Consider the following 16,596-nt stretch of genomic DNA (forward strand, 5'->3'; position numbering starts at 1 on the left):
AGATCTGACACCAACTGATTCCATGGATTTCCACCCAGATTGCTCACATCCTTTCCAAGCTGCAGCTTTCCAGCAGAGAACTTTCTCTCCTGTAAACAGCAAGTACAGAACACACTTAATTTTTCAACTTACTTGTATTGTTTGAGGCCATTTAGTGTCAAATCACCAGAAAACATCCATGGACACTCTCCAGGAGCTCCTACCTTTGCAGATTGGCCCATTTGCTCTAAAGGAACTTTGTAGAGCTCTAACTGTTTGATGCTGTCACACAGCATCGAGTAAGGAAAGGAAGTGTAATCCCTATTTTAGGGACTGAAGGGCATTGCACAGAGACAGTGTTACACAGGAAGTCTGGAGTAGACCTTTGGGATTTAACTCTTGGCATCTTTTCCCAGTGTCTTCATCACTCTGCCATCATCTTGTTTGCTATTTCGGTAGCACTCCCATTTTCTGCAGCTACCTGGGTGACTCCAAGAGCCTCCTCTCCTCACTATCAGATGTAGTAATTTTAATTTCCTTCCTGTTTCCCTTCTTGTTTAGGTAGACACATCCTTCCTGGGCAGTTCAGCAGTCTGCAGGCTGAGCCTTATCCCATGCCAAAACTTCCTTATTCTACACCTTGGACTCCACAGGCAGTGAAGGATGAGAGGACAAACCCTGGAAATACAATCACAGGATGGTTTGGGTTGGAAGGACTTTAAAGCTCATCTCATTCCATCCCTACCTTGGGCAGGGACACTTTTCCCTAGCCCAGGTTGCTCCAAGCCCCATCCAACCTCACCTGGAACACTGCCAGGGATGGGACATGTTCATGACAGTGATCTGCACTTTTTTTCTGCAGATCTAAGAGTAACCTCACCAGTTCCAGGCAGGTCTGATTCTGCTAACTCCATCTTGTTGTGTTCTCAGCTTTGAAAACAAAGTGAATGGAAAACTATCATCATTATCCAACTCCAGGACAGTGTGGCAGGATATGTATTGGCCAAAACTTCACTCTCCTCCAGCAGAATGGATCCACCACGTGAAACTCCTCCAAACCATGGCTGGAGCAGCCTCTGCCACCCTGAGGAGCAGAGGTGTCCCTTCCCTGGCTGACAGCATTCCAGCAGAGGGGGCTCTGAAGCTGGATAAAACCCAGAGCCCTTCTGCTTGTGGAGTGGGCAAAATTAAAGGGAAGGAGGAGGAGGAGGAAGGATGTTAAAAATATGACATGCATTTAGCTCATTACTGCCTCTGAGCTGCCAGTCTGGACTGTTTCTAGAGCAGCACTAATGAAAAAGCACCAAATTAAATGCTTGTTATAGTCACAGGCCCCAAAAATCAGCTCAGGCACTTTTTTTTTTTCTCTTCACTTATGCAGAGTGTGTTGTGTTACCATGGAGGTTTTATTTCATTTCCAAGTCTTTTCAAGCCATTTACTGATCAGTGATTGATGATGTGCTTTTCACTTACAGCTGATTAGCAGAGCAGTGACTTTCCCAAGGTCACAGCTGTGCCAGATGTTGCCTCTTCCTGAATGTTCACAAAGGAAAAATCCTCTCCTTGTCTCTGTCTGTACCCATATGCCTCTACAGGACTTCATGGCACTTGTTTTGCCACCCTGACAGGCAACTGCTTCTCATATCACCTACCAGTCCTCAACTTTTGCCCCAGCAGCTCCACTTTGCATGACTCCTTCCACCACAGCGAAGCTAAGAAAGTTTCTCTCTGGAGAATACCAAAGCACAGATCCAGGATGGGGGAAAAAAAAAAAAAAAGCAATCTAGGAGGATGCAATACATTTCTGGGGTAAAAGACAAACAATTCTTAGAAGGAAAGCATCTTTTCCAAACAGGGATTAGTAGAATGAAGTCCACACGTAGCTCAGAACCCACTGTAGCATCTTCATAGGCAACTCTTTCCACTGGGGCCATGAAGCTTTGATTTCCAAGCCAGTACACAATGAATTAGGGAGAAATCCAACAGTTTAGTTGAAGTAGAGTTAATCTAAATACTTACTGAGGTCATCAGTCCCTGCTTGCCAGGGCCCAAGGTACAAATTTTGCAGTTTCAGCCACGTTGACACCAGTGGCTGAACAAACCTCTCTCTAACACAGGTCACCCTGCACAGGAGACAAAAGCTACAGAAATGCCTAATTGCTTTGCCTTCAATTTGCCTGTATTCAAACCCCTTAGGGACCAATTATTTGCATTTTAAAAATAAAATCCCTCTTCCCCTTGTCTTAAAAACAACACCACGCGGCAGATAATTCCCATTTGTTGGACAGGGACAGGCACTCTGCAAAGGAGTTGGGAAAGAGGCACAAACAACCCTGGGATGCAGCAGGGTTGGTTTGGAGTGCAGAGCTGCATTAGCCATTCTGTTGGGAGTCTGTTGTTGGGTTCCTGATGGTAAAATTATCCAAGGTAACTTGCAAGTTAAGCAGTTGGAATTATGGAGTTTGGGTATGGGTAGGGTGAGAGATCAATACACTCCAGCTATGCAGAGACAAGACAAAGCACTCACCCTCCTCCTTTTTTCCAGCCATAAACTTCAGAGAGAAGTGAAGCTCCTCTGCAGCTCCCTGTCCCCCCCAGGCTTTGACTCACCACACAGCGAACTGCAGTCGATCTACAAATGTTCCATTTTTATTACAAAGTATGAAAGGCAGAAAATACTGTACCTAATACACAGGAGGCTGAAACTTAGAAAGAAGGTTAAAAAATCTGAATAGAACTACATAGGAAGCAGGAAATAGCATAAAAGGATGCAACATTCCACTTTCAAGCAAGTTCAGAAAATTGCCTTAAAATTGACAGGGGTTCAAACAATGTGGTTCCATGACTCGGGGGTTAAAATCCATTGTAACAAACCCTTTTGTGTTTTCTCCATAAAAATAAAGGGATATAGGGACACTGCAGTTATCCATGTCAACAACACATGTCTGTGGAACAGCAGGGGACTAGGATTCCTCTAGGACAGGAAAGGAGCAAAGCTGCAGGTGGAGCAAAGAAGGACAGAAGTAAAACTACTATTGCTTTAACATACTTTAGTGAGAACAAGAAGTCAGGAATCTCATATGGATGTTTGTACAATCATGCTACAAAGATTACACCTTCAGGAAATTACCACAACGGGGCTGTGGATGGGAAGAGCAGAAGGGAAAACACACATAAAAGTAAACATCTCCTACTCAGCTACTGAGAACAAAAAAATAAAATAAAAATAAAAATAAAAAAAAAAAAATGCTTCGGCGCGATGGGTTTAAGTTACATTTTACACTGCTAACAACCCAAGTGTAAAAAAAGGTTCCTTTTTAAATAGTAGGTTTCGTAATTCCCATTTCCCAGGCTGTCAGGAAAAAGCAACACATCATTTCTCAGCCGTGCTGGGACTTTGTCCTTCTCTGGTTCTTCCCTTTGCCTCGTTGGGATGCCACAGACCCATCTCGGCGGGGCTGGAGTCACACAGGCCAAGAGGAGAGCAAACTCCAAGGGATGAGAGCTGCACCACAGGCTGACAGCTGCACGTGGCCACAGTATTTGCCAAGAAACAGCTTATTTTCTGCACGTTGTGAGGTTTTCTGTGAAGAAATACACTTGACAGAAGCCCAATTTTGGTTAGGCCCGTGGAGATTCGCGCTGGATGCTGAGGAGCAGAGGGCACTGAGGCACTTGGCAGGCACAGCTGCCACCTGGAACAGGCAGCAGCACCTCACGAGTGCCTTTGCCTCTGGTGTCTGTCATCAATCAGCAGATAAGCCTTCAGTGACAGCTCCTTGGTTGCATGGTTAATTACAGCTCCTTGCAGTGCTGTGAAAGGTGCTGATGGAAGTTCTGGAGAGCTCTTCCCAAAGGAGGAGTCAGGGACACCCCAAACTCCCCTCAACACCCTGGAGAGTGAGACATGATTCTTCTTGGGTCACCAGGGGAAGGACAGCTGCACCAGAAATGCTCCTTAAGTGCCACATCCAACTACTGCCCTGGGTTCTCTGTGAAGATCAAGAGACACTGGGACAGCGTTGACAGTTCCTTGCCCACTCCAGATCTGATTCTGGACACCTTTTGGTGCCCACTGAACAATAAATACAGGACTGCTCTGGAATATTGGTCTGAGGGGAGAAAGCAGGAAAAGTGGCAGAGAACGTGTGTTAACTGATGGGCTAAGTGTGGATTTGAGGTGGTGGGAGCAGTGGGAACACTAAGCCCCCCCAGTACCCTGATGGGACTGGAACTGCCACCTATGGAGCCAAGTTTGCCTGTGCTGCTGTTCATCCTTCCCAGCAGGTCCAGAAAGAGTTAAACCACCACTAACAACTGACAAGTTAAGATGGTGGGCTGGGTGAACTCAGACAGCAGCTGAGTGTTTTCTCTCACAACAGTAAGACATCCAAAGAATCCAGTTACATCCCCAACAACCAACCTGTCACTGCTGCCACCAGAGGAGCTCCTAAGCCACAGGGACTCTGGGAGGAGCAGCAGCACTGCATCCCCTGGGCTGGCCTTGCAGAGACTCAGTTTAACGTGTACAGTGTCATCAAGTGCTCATGTTTTTGGCTCTCAGTACAAACAAAGGTTCACTAGATACTGACAACCACAGCTTGGGGTTTGGGTGACCATTGTCTCTAACATTCTCTACACAACACAGACAAATACCTACCATAAAAGGGCTGAGGAAAAGATGACTCTCCTCCTAATCTTACCAAAAATATACTTGTTAAAGTGCCATCTGCAAGGGAACAAAACTGACACGCTCAGCTCTCCTCATCTACATCTCAAACGAGCACGAGAACATCTGTGAGCTCTGTCCATGGGACTCCTCCCTCACCTAGGCAGGCAGTGATCTACACTTGAGACTGATGCAGCTCTTCTCATTGCACCACCAGGCAAAAAATAGAGCTTTTTTACTATTATCCAGAACATTCAGGAGAGTAATTACAGCTAAGTTTTGAAAGGATCATTAACTTTGACTTATGAGAGGCAATGCCTCCCCCGTTAAGTACATTTCAAGGTTCCATAAGGAACAACCTGTATTATCAGTCTCCTTTCCTATCACTTGAAACCACTGTGTTTTCTTTCTAAATAGATTGTCAAAGCACTCAAATCCTTGTCTTCTGAATCCCTGCACACAGCAGCACAATTCCCACAGCTGCAAGCTGCCACAGCTCACCTCATTTAGCCAATTAACAGAGTCGGCACACTACACACGATCTCAACATCCAACTTGTTTGCTGCAGGTTTTCACCTCACTAACAAGTTTTCCATCTCCTGGTTGTGAGGGCAAAGAGGTTGTCCATATAATAGCAGGAATCTGTGGAAAGCTTGGAAACAGAACACACCACTCCCAGCACTGCTGCAGCAACAAAACCTGACCTTCAACTCCAATCAGGCTTTGCCAGAAATCCCAGGACTCAACACAGAGTGTCACTGGGTTAGAGTCTGTTGGCTGTCTGGTATCAAAAGGAGTGATGGAATAAAGCTGTCCCTAATGAATTCCTATCAAATTCCTGAGGCAAAGCTTTCCTGAGCTCCACGCTGAGCACAGCCTGAGGAAGAGCATTCTCTGTGTCCAGAGTGACAAAGCTTTGCAGATTCTGCTCTGGATTTGACAGTGTTCTCAGTGTCAGCTTCACTCTTCGCAGCAATCACTTTCCCAACTTGCCTTTCCTGCACAAACTGACGAGATCCAAGTTTGCCAGGGTCCTGCTATTTATAAACTGCCTCAGGTTGCAGGTGAACACTCATTAGGTGGAAAGAATTGTGAGTTTCTGACATTTACATGGAAACTTGGCTGCTCAGCCTCCCAGCTCAGCTCTGGCTGTCACATCCCCAGCAGTAGAGCCCTGCAGAGCTCCCAGCACAGTACCTGTGTTACATTAGGACTTCCACAAAGATTTTTTATCTTGCCTAATCTGCTCAGCTTTGATTGAGAAGTGTTACTGTAGAGTGAGCCACTATTCCAAACAGAAGCCCTCAGGCACAGCCCCAAAAGACAAGAGCATGACAAGTGCCAAACCTTGGCCTCAATGGCACAGTTCCTTTCCTTGCAAATCCATCTTTGTGCATTGCATTAGGGAATAATTTCTTTTGGAGGAAGAGCTTTCTGTTGGATAGCAGAGCAGCTTTGACTCCCCTTGCTCACTCCACAAGACCTGACAGCACAGAGCACACACACTTCACAAAGAGATGGCTCTGCACTCTGCTCAGGAGCTCCCAGGAGCACAGGCCCAACACAAAGCAGCTCCAAGGTACAGACTAACCCCCAAATCCTGCTCATTAGGGTTGGACTTGGTGATCTTTGAGGTCTTTTCCAACCTGGTTGATTCTATGACTCTGTGATATTATTTGCCAATCAAGCAAGCTACAAAGTGTGAAACCATTTTATTTTGGTTTAGATAGTAAGTCTTCAGAGGGGAAATCATTTGGTTGGAAGTGTCAATCCCAAGTCCATTACAAAGACATGTTTTCAGGAGTTGTTTGCCTCCTGGGAGCTCATCTCATGCATGTACCTTCCTTCTGCAACCTACCACTGCTCTGTTAGCTAACACAACTGCAGGACACACACAAATCCAGTTCTCAGTTAAAAATAAGGCCCTACCATAGCAACAACTGCCTCTAGCATCAGGAAAGTGTAAAGAAATTGTGCAACAAGTACTTGTACTTCACAGCACCAGAAGATTCTGCCCAGGTCACCAGGTGTAGAGAGCCAAGGCAACAGTTAGTTCTGGCAGGCCTTGACTGCCAGGGAGGGTGTTGTGTGGTCTGGATCCATGACCAGGTCCTGCTTTGGGCATGTGGGAGTGGATCAGATATCAAAAGTAAGAATTAGGGAGAAAAAACCTTACTCAATAGAAAGTTAGCCCAATATATAAAAAACATACAAACGTTTAAACAGTTTAGAGGCAGCTACAACAGGAAGGAGAAAGATTCCTGCCAAGGTGGCTGTTAACATCAATGTCTTTTTTTTTTTTTTTCTTTTTTTCCCCCACCTTGTTTTGCACCTGCATCTGTTCAACTGGTTGATGTGCTGCCTCAGCTGGCTGACTAACACATGGACATACCCAGCAACTTAAAAGCCTGCAAGCTTATTAACACAGTCAACAAACAAATATACAGAACTTTTACTGAGGGGGGAGGAAAAAGAAACCCAACAAGAAAACCAGAACCCAGAAGGTCCAAGAGGCTCAGCACATCTCTGCATTTTAGAGTCTGGAGAGACAGGACACACCTGCCCCGGATTCTTGTAACAGTTCCTTGTAACAGTAGATGCAAAGCACTAACAGATACTGGCCACTTGACTGGTGGTGTTCTTACTTTAGAGGGGAGGGGAAGGTATCCAGCCCTGCCTCGGCGTGGCACAGAGCAGCAGTGTTAGACTCTCAGGATCTCCAGGCAGTTGTTGTAGCAGATAGCTATCCAGTCTGGCTGGGTGGATGCCCACTGTACATTGTTGATTTCTCCCTCAGCTGTGTAGGCCAAGATAGGGTCCTCAATGGCACGAGGCATTTGCTGGATGTCCCAGATGAGAGCCTGATGGTCATCCGCTGCACAGGGGAGAGGAAAGTGGGAGTAGAATCAGAGTAGAACTAAGATCTCCATACATGGCTACCACCACAGCCACAGGACGTGGCTGTTTTGCAGTCCTGGTGCATATTCAAGCAGAGATAAAACACCACAACTGTGCTCCAACAACATAAACTTGGATCATTATGCATTAGCCAGGACAGAGCTTGATAAACAAATGACCCATGGAACTCCTAACAGTTGGAAATATTTAAGAACTAGATTGCAAAAACACCAAGGAGCATTACAATAACAGAGCTTACTGAGAATTTGGGCACTTGGCTCCATAGAATGAGCTCCAGTAGGTGTCTACTTCCATAAAACCTTCAGGAAAATCACTAATAAAGGACTTCTAAACTGCAGGTATTCCTCAGCAAAAGGCAGGCAGAGAGCTGCATGAACTGTTGGAGGGAGAGGACTTCACAAATGCAGTGGAAGACTCAGAGTCCCAGCAAGGTCCCACTTACCTGCTGTACAGATGTGGCAGGAGGAATGAGGTGCCCAAGCAATTCCATTTACACATGCTCTGTGGTTGTTTAGCCTGGCAACAGGAGTGCAGGGAACTCTGACATCTAGAATCACAACCTTCAGAGACAAAAAAACAGCTGCATTAATAACCATTTCATCTGTTTCTTCAGAAAACCAAATATCTTGAGCTAAGATGACCCTTTCCCCAAAGGATGTGGTTGGCAGGCAAACCCTGTTCCCCAAGAACAGCTTCAGGCTGGTATGTTGTTGCCTCCAAAGGACTCAGACCTCACTGTGGGGCAAACTGTGCTTCCCTGAAGCAGATGACAAACTAAAAACTGCACTGGGAAAGAGCAAGGTGACTAAACCGCTTGCAGCTCAGATTTGATGTGAAAATTATTGCCCAGCTGCTCACAGACTCCTCTTAAAAACCAGCTGAAATATAAACGAGCCATAAAGCTCAAGTTTATAATGCCAAAGTCACTTCTTTAACTCCTCCAGAAGTCAGAGCACTAAGAACTGGTCCTTAATCATCCCCCAGGCACTGCCACTGCCACCTTACCTGAAACAACTGACTGCTAATTAGAGAATCACAGAATCATTAAGGTTGGAAAAGACCTCCAAGACCATCAAATCCAATCTAGGAGCCAACACCACCGTGCTGACTACCCTCCAGGGACGGTGACTCCCCCACCATCCTGAGCAGCACATTCCAGTTCCTAATCACCTTTCTGCAATTAACACCAAGCCACTTCCCCTTCCAAACCCACAGCCCCCAGCACCTGCAGAGGAGGAGCTGCTGCCTTACCTCCATGCCATCCATGGCCATGGTAGCCAGGTAGTTGGGATCCTGCTTATTCCAGCAGAGACGCAGCAGAGGGTGGTGCTGTGGGTCCTCGTAGATGATGGTGCTGTGCTCCAGGTGACGCAGGTCAAACATCCTCACGGAGCCATCTGCCCCCACCGAGGCAAACATGTCTCTGCCCCCACCTGCACGGCTGAAGGCAATGTCATACACCTGCCAGGAACAGGGCACAGACACAGCCTCAGGCCCAGGGAGCTCAGAGCCTCCTGACACACAGGGAAATGCACTTTATCTACAGACAGCACCTCTAGCTGTGACATATTCTGCCAAGTACTTGATGTGCTGAGCAAGTTTTTAGTTACTACACTTGCCATGGGGACAAAAAAAACCCCACTGAAATGTTTATGTAATATAGGATCGTTCACTGAAACTAAAACTTCTCCATTTCCCAGGCTTGGATTTTTTTTTTTTATATCAACTGTTGAAAGTAATAGGGTAAAATGAAAGAATTTTGCAAGTCATTTATAGCCTTGGATATTCACTTTCAAGTTACTCAGATTTCAAGACCAGTTTGATGTTTTATCTCATTTTTCTCCAAATATTCTGGAGTATAACTTGGTAACACAAACATGTTCTCAGCTCCAGATTCTATGACAAGCAAAAAGAATAGTTTTGACAGCCAACAGTATTTTGGTGCTCAAAACTATACAATTTATACTTAGGCAAGTGATCTTTCTGAATCATTAATTTTTCAAGAGAAAGGAGAAATGGAAAACTTCTGTTCCTTTTCTACTGCTTTAAAAAGATGCCATGCAAACAATGAAAACCACCATCACCTCTTTGTCATGGGCAATAAGCTGTGTCTTCACGTGGCCAGAGACCAAATTGACTCTTCCCAGAACCTGTCCTGTCTCCAGACCCCAAATAGTGCACGTTGTGTCAATACTAGAGGTACCTGAAACAAAACCACTTTCTGTTTGCCAAATTCATCTTATCACAAATGATTTCATCACTTTACTGGATGAATGTAACATCCCCCAACACCCACAGACCAAACCAGCAGCGAGACCAGAATTCAAGCCAAGAATGTCAAACAGCCACAGCCTTCTCTGCATCTCAATGACCCAAACCTTTCAGCTGCAGAAATAGCCTTCCACACAGGAATAAAGTGCAAATAGCTCATGTCTGCTTCAATCTGTTCAGGAGCCTGATGCAGCTCTGAGATCAGCTTTCCCACCCTGTGAGTCTCATGTGCATGCCAAAACCAAAATTCAATCAGAGGGTTGTGATAGTGTGTTATCTTTAATTGATTGTTGCTGTGGACTGAAGGTGGGTTAGCAGTAAAGCTCTTAAGAGATGAGAGACGTAACACACACACACACAAAATAAATCATGTAGGAAATAATTACTAAGACATATTATCACTGTTAATCTCTGGGCAAATCCCCCTGACATCAATGGCTGTTCTCCTCTGGGAAACAAACCTCTGGATCACTCATCTTGGAGTCACAATTTGTCCTGTAGGCTGTAATTAAGTCTTAAGCATTCAGCCCCCTCCTCCAGCTCAGCTAAGGGCTCTCCTCCTGCTGCTGAAATGGCTTCCCAAAAGACAAAGCTTGGGGCACAGTCTTCTCTCCACTCCAGAACATGCTAAAATAAGGATCAGGAGTTGAGGCACATCCTTCCTACAACAGCTCAGCAGCCCTGAGGGCTGAGACTCTCCATCCCCAAATAAGGAACATCCCTAGTGCAGCTGAGTGACCCATTCTGTCCTGGACAAGGACAATTTTCAATGCAAAAAAAAGTCTCCATGAGGTGATATTGTTTTTAACCTAAGACAGCAGCAGTTTCTACGATGGAGGAGTTTGTGGTTAGTTAGCAGATTAACCAGAGGTCACACAAAGTCAGTCACAGCCCAGAGCTCACCAGCCTAAACCCAAAAATGTGCTGAACACATAGCATTTTCCCAGTCTCACCTAGCAGGTAAGGATCCACTTCATTCCAGTCAAAGGATGTCAGTGGAGCACAGAAATCAGAGTTCTTGTTGTTGTTGAGCAGACACTCCAGTCGGGTCTCGGTTTCACCCACCTGGAGGGAAACAAAACACTTAACTTAAACAGCAACATCACCACTTGTTCCACTGGCACCAAACATAAGGTGCTACTTCCAGATTTCTTTCCTCTCAGCTTCACATCCCAAAGCTCTGGAAAACACAACCACTATCTCCAATAAGCTGATTAGAACAGCAACTACCAGGACAATTCTGCTTCTCCTGCAATCCTCATGTTCGGTCACATTATTGAAGAGGAGATCAATATGGAACACAACTCACATCATGGTTCATCTCTTTCTGGGGAGGGTTTACTCACCCTCCACACTCGCAGATAGTCACCACTGGTGGCCAACAGGTCTGGATAGACTCCCTTGGTGTCTGGGATCCACATCAGCTTTGTGGTGGGGTAAGGGTGGTCAAAGGTGTTCCTGCAGATGAACTCTGAGCTCTCTTCATCCAAACCAACAAGCTGCACCTGTGAGGAACCACATTCAAACAAGCATTTTATCAAAACCCTCATTTCTAAGGACAGCACTAGATGGTGTTTCACCTTCTGTAAGCTCAAGGACACTATGAAAGGACCATCATGTCAATGGAATGAGAAATCATTAAAGCTTTGCCTCCCAGCCTGGGTGTGTAAGCAGAGCAAAGTATCCATAATCACCCCCATGCTTTGCTTTGAAGAGATGATCTCAAACACACTGAAATCCAATCCTAAGGGATTAAAGACCACCCTTCTCCTTCCCACACTGCAAAGCTCAGTTTAAACCCCAGACTCAAACTGCATAAACACTATCTCAGCTCATCCTTAACCCAACTGATGCTGACAATGTCATCTCCAGAGAGCAGAACAAGCTGCAGTTTGCACAATGCAAGTCCATACCATGGAAATTCCTGGCCATAACCCTGCAGATTGTGATGGATCATGCCAACTAGCTGGCAAGCTGCTCCCAGCATCACATGACCTGAAATGTTCTGGCACGAGTGCATGAAATTAAGATACAGATTAATCACATCACACAGTCAGAAAGTAAAACAGTATTCAAGCCTAAAAAAAAAATATTGAGAAGCTAAAACAGTTACATTAATCAAAAGTTTGGGGTGAAAAGACCAAGAAAGCAGATCTGCTGAAAGACCCTGGGTGACTGAGTTCCAAAGTAGCACTTTTTGCAGTGATGTGAGAGTGGGAAGGGCTAAACTTGCCTAGTGATGCAAAGCAGAGCAAACAAGAACCTATCTCCACACAGCTGCTCATGACAACACCTGAAGTCATGCCTGAGGCTCCAGACATGATGTTATTAGAAAAATATTGACACGTCAGAAAGGGTTCAGAGAACAAATGGTGCTTGGGAAGGGTTTAACCTGCAGTGACTGCAAGGCCCAAACAGATGAAAGCTCCACTGTGTGAAATGCTGCCCAAACACAAACAAGGGGACGACTCACTACAATCACTTTGTAAGCTGCTCCCAGTGGGAACTTCCTAGGACTTTCCACACAGTAGCTTCCTCTTGGAAACAGCAGCTTGATGGACTTTTTCTAAGATGTTTATCTGGAAAAACCCTCAATATTCTGGGATAAGCAATGTGGAGAATAAACTACACATTTCAACTAGATCACAAATTTGCCATAGTCTTTCCCCACCTAGCAGAAAACCAACAAAAGCTTCAGTGGATCTTCAACTCTGACATGAGCAGTTATGAGCCCACTTAGAGATGCCCTTCAGAAATGCAAACCTGGTCCCCACCATGATGAGCAGCTCCATCCTTTCCACCCCATAACAACCTGTCCCCACCACGATGAGCGGCTCCATCCTTTCCACCCCATAACAACCCTCGAAGACACATCCAAGTCTGCTCCTACCAACTGTGTTTGTCTGCCCTGCCCTCTCTTCATTACAACTACTCCTTATTATCCTTCACACTCTGCTACAAATCAGTCAAAAATCTCCCAGTCTTCTGCAGTGATTGACAAATAGCTTTCTAACTCCTTTGGGGATCAGAAATACTAAGCGGATTTTACAAAGGAAGCAAATTGTCCTTGGTGATAGAAAATCTTGTGGCAAGGTCAGGATCAGAAGACAAATGACCTCTAATCATTCCTCCTTTGCTTATGCTGTTTCCAGCCCAACACGAGTGTTATTAAGCCTACACAAAGCAATCAACATCCTCATCACCAGAAGCAAATCTCAAATGGCAAAGGACCCACTTTCAGTGGTGGGAATGGATGGATATCACTGCTGGGAATGGAAATGTTCCTGCACTGCATATTCCTGTGTAACCCCCCTCAGATCTACAGAAAAAGCAATGCAGCAGCTCAGAATCTCTGCTCTCTCACATGTTCAGGTGCAGGCCAGGTCAGAGAACAGTCTCAGCTATTTCTGCAATTGTGCCACGACAGTAGCTGGAAATGCTAAATATTTGTGTCTCAAACACATCAAGATATGCTAGAATTGGATGTGGATTTTCCTACCCTAATCCAAGCCTTTATCAACATAGAGCTTAATTGCAACAGTGCATGGCAGGAAAGAAGTGCCTTTAATCAGCATCCCTTAACTCTTAAGAAAATCACATCTCCAACATGATCCAAAAGAATCAGGCACAGAATTAAACAATGCAGGGTGTGTAACAGCTTCTTTTTTCTTGCATGGTTTGAGGGACAGTGAAGTAAGTTCAGTGTTCAGAAAAACCACAACAAACCCAAACTACAACCCTTTAATTAACAATGACCAAGAACAACTTTTCCCAATCATTTTAGGGTCATGCATAATCAGAACAATGTCACTGCACCAGTTCACCTTCACTGTGCAATCAGTTTTCCTTTGCAATGCTAAATCTTACAGAACAAATGAGCTCCTGTTAGAACAACCCCCTGAGCACTCTCTGGTCAGAAGGAGGAACCCTGAAGCACCAGGTCATCCCAGCACCTTTCTGAAAGAATCCCTGAAACAAAAGAGCAGTAAGGGAAACACACAGCAATTTGGTTAGATTTTTAAGTAAGGCAAATTTTTATTCCAGACTGTTTTTGTTAGGAAGAAAACCATTTATTTGGAACAAACCACTGCAACATCAGGAGAGAAATGTTACTTGGGGCTTGTCAGAAACCTCTAAAGATGAGGAGTGCAAAGAGAAAGCTGAAATGAAAATCAGTTTTCATTATCCTTTTAATTAGTGCCAACTGTACCTGAAAGTGTGTTTTGATGTCAGGCACTGCCAAAATAAAACACCTCAACCGTGAAGGACAAATTCTATGCAGAAGGACGAAACTTTCACCCATGCTCTGTAAGAAGCTGAAATCTGTTAGCCCCAGAAGTCATCAGGCTCTAAACCAACTGCTCCAGGCCCTTTGCAGCACAGTGACATGGACTATTTGCCCAGAGGAGCTTCAGTCCTTTCCCTCTGCTCCTTCAGTTACACCACTTCCATGGACAGCTGGAAGTTTACAACTCGTGTGCAGACAGCACAGCCCTGCAGAACCTGCCCAAGAGCTCCCAATCTGAGCATGAAACCATTCCCTGTTTCATCATTCCCTAAAGAACTCAGCACATCTGTGAGAGCCATAGCAAAGACAGTGAGGATGAACCACCACTCCCAGGTGTCTTCTGATCCCCCCAGAGTAAAGGAGACAACATCCATGCTCTGAGCAGTAACAGCACTTGCAATTACCCATCAGCTCTCTGCTAATTGTCTTCATACAAAAAGAACCAAACAAAAAACCACAAGAGAGAGAAAAAAAAAAGAATCACTCTGAAATATCAGAGCCAGAGCAAAGTGAAGGTTGTGTCTCACTGCATTTATTGTACAGGTTTAATTTTCCATCATACATCTTTATTTCTGTAGCAGCAGCATCCAGACCTGTCCTCAGACAGCAGTTTCCAGCTCCTTACACCACAGGGACCTCACAGCATGTGGTGCTTATAGGGATTGAAGTCAACAGAATCCTTAGCCCAGAGGTCAGGAGAAGCCCTGGGGAATATTTACAGACAACAGCAATTTACATAGTCCTGCACAAGTTCTGCCTGCAACAACTGCATATTTACAGACAGCAGCAATTTACATAGCCCTGCACAAGTTCTGCCTGCAACAACTGTGAGGGTGAAAGGGAGGAGAAAGAGGGGTTGACTCAGCTGCTTTACACTTGAGGCCTGAGCTGAAGTTCAGACCTGCTCACACTGAACCTGGGAGCAACCCCAGGGGATGCTCCAAACCTAAGGAGATACAGGCAACATTAATGGAACTTCCTTGCTAACCATTTCTGCCACCTCTCAACAACAAACTGTTGGCAATTTGCTATTTTACCTTCTCAGAGCACAAACCGCAAAACCATTTTCAGGTTGGTCTCTAACCAAAGTGAGAGTTTCCCAGTTCAGGCCCTGCCTGTGCCCAGGGACACTCCCAGAACCACAGCACTCCCCAGGAACAGGATGCAACTCCCACACTGACAGCTCACCCTGGCTGAACCCCGAGAGCTCACACAAGTGATCTGACCACTCTAAGAGTCACCTCTGCCACTGCCACTCCAGCCCTGCACAAAGTCCAATCCCCAACACCAACTCTCCAAAGTTATTTCCTACAACCTCCACCAAACACCTTGACAAAGCTACAAACACACCAAACTATTGGCTAAGCCTTCAGTTCCACACATTTCTGGATGCTCTGTGACCACATCCATCTTCTCATCTCTTATCTCTGCAAATTCATTGTACCTGACAAACACCTCCAAGACTGTCCTGAAGTGACTGCACAGGTGTCCTGAGAGGTCTCCACAACCTGTGTGAGGTTCTCCACTTACACCTGGCAGAGACACACTGAAGATCCAATCTCAGGCCTCATTACACCTTTGTTCTCGGGGGTAAGTCAAGGTGTGGAGGAATCAGTGGAAGTGGTTTATATACTTGTGAGAAAAGTTATCACACAGAAATCCTGCAGAGCAAGAAAAGTACAACGACAACATTTCCAACAACTAGGCACAAACTTCAGTCCTGGCCATGAGACTTCCTTTATAGAATCACAGAATGTTAAGGGGTTTGGATAGAGCTTGGAGATCAGCTAGATGATCCCTGGGCAGGGACATCTCCCACCAGAGCAGGTTGCTCAAGGCTTTGCACACAGCCACAGCCTCCCTGGGCAACCTGTGCCAGTGTCTCACCAACCTCACAGGGAAAAGCTTTTTTCTAGTATCTAACCTAAACTTTCCCCCTTTCAATTTTCCTCCTTGCCCTGTCCCTGCAGTTCCTGATGAACAATTCTTCTCTGCACCTTCCCTGGAGCCCCTTCAGCTCCTGCAGGTTGCTCTGAGGTCTCTATATAACCTTCTCTTCTCCAGGTTGAACAGCCCCAACTCTCTCAATCTGTCCTCACAGGGAAGATGCTCCAATCCTCTTATCAACCTTGTGGGCTGCTCTGGACTCACACTGAGCAGCAAAAATTACCAACCCGAGGGCCTTTCCCAGCCTTTCAGCCAGCACAGTCCATTCCCCGCGGGCCTGAGGGATCCAGGGCATTCCCTGCCCCTCGGGGAGAACGTGAAGGGGTTGGGATGGAGCCCTGGGCCGGGACATCTCCCCCCAGCGCAGGTCGCTGCAGGCTTTACCCAGCCTGGCTCTGGATGAGGAAGCTCCGAGCGCCTCACCTTGTTGTTATACTCCTCCACGAAGCTGCCGAGCGCCAGGCGGAACCTCTTGTCGGGCCGGACGCTCCAGTTCATGGCGTAGACGGTCCAAGGCGCCTCA

General features: G+C 45.8%; 1 protein-coding gene across 1 annotated transcript; it reads right to left on the reverse strand.

Annotated features, from left to right (window-relative positions):
• Positions 1-6,907: 6,907 nt before the first annotated feature.
• On the reverse strand, positions 6,908-16,589 carry DCAF7 (DDB1 and CUL4 associated factor 7; the record flags this gene model as incomplete). The annotated part of the gene is made up of 7 exons (XM_009080800.1): positions 6,908-7,523; positions 8,010-8,127; positions 8,819-9,028; positions 9,652-9,770; positions 10,792-10,903; positions 11,185-11,343; positions 16,497-16,589. Coding segments are annotated over 7 exons (984 nt in total), but the record flags the coding sequence as incomplete, so codon positions are not given.
• Between the last annotated feature and the right edge of the window lie 7 nt (positions 16,590-16,596).

Source organism: Acanthisitta chloris, unplaced genomic scaffold, assembly GCF_000695815.1.
Source record: "Acanthisitta chloris isolate BGI_N310 unplaced genomic scaffold, ASM69581v1 scaffold22788, whole genome shotgun sequence".
Taxonomy (NCBI): Eukaryota; Metazoa; Chordata; class Aves; order Passeriformes; family Acanthisittidae; genus Acanthisitta; species Acanthisitta chloris.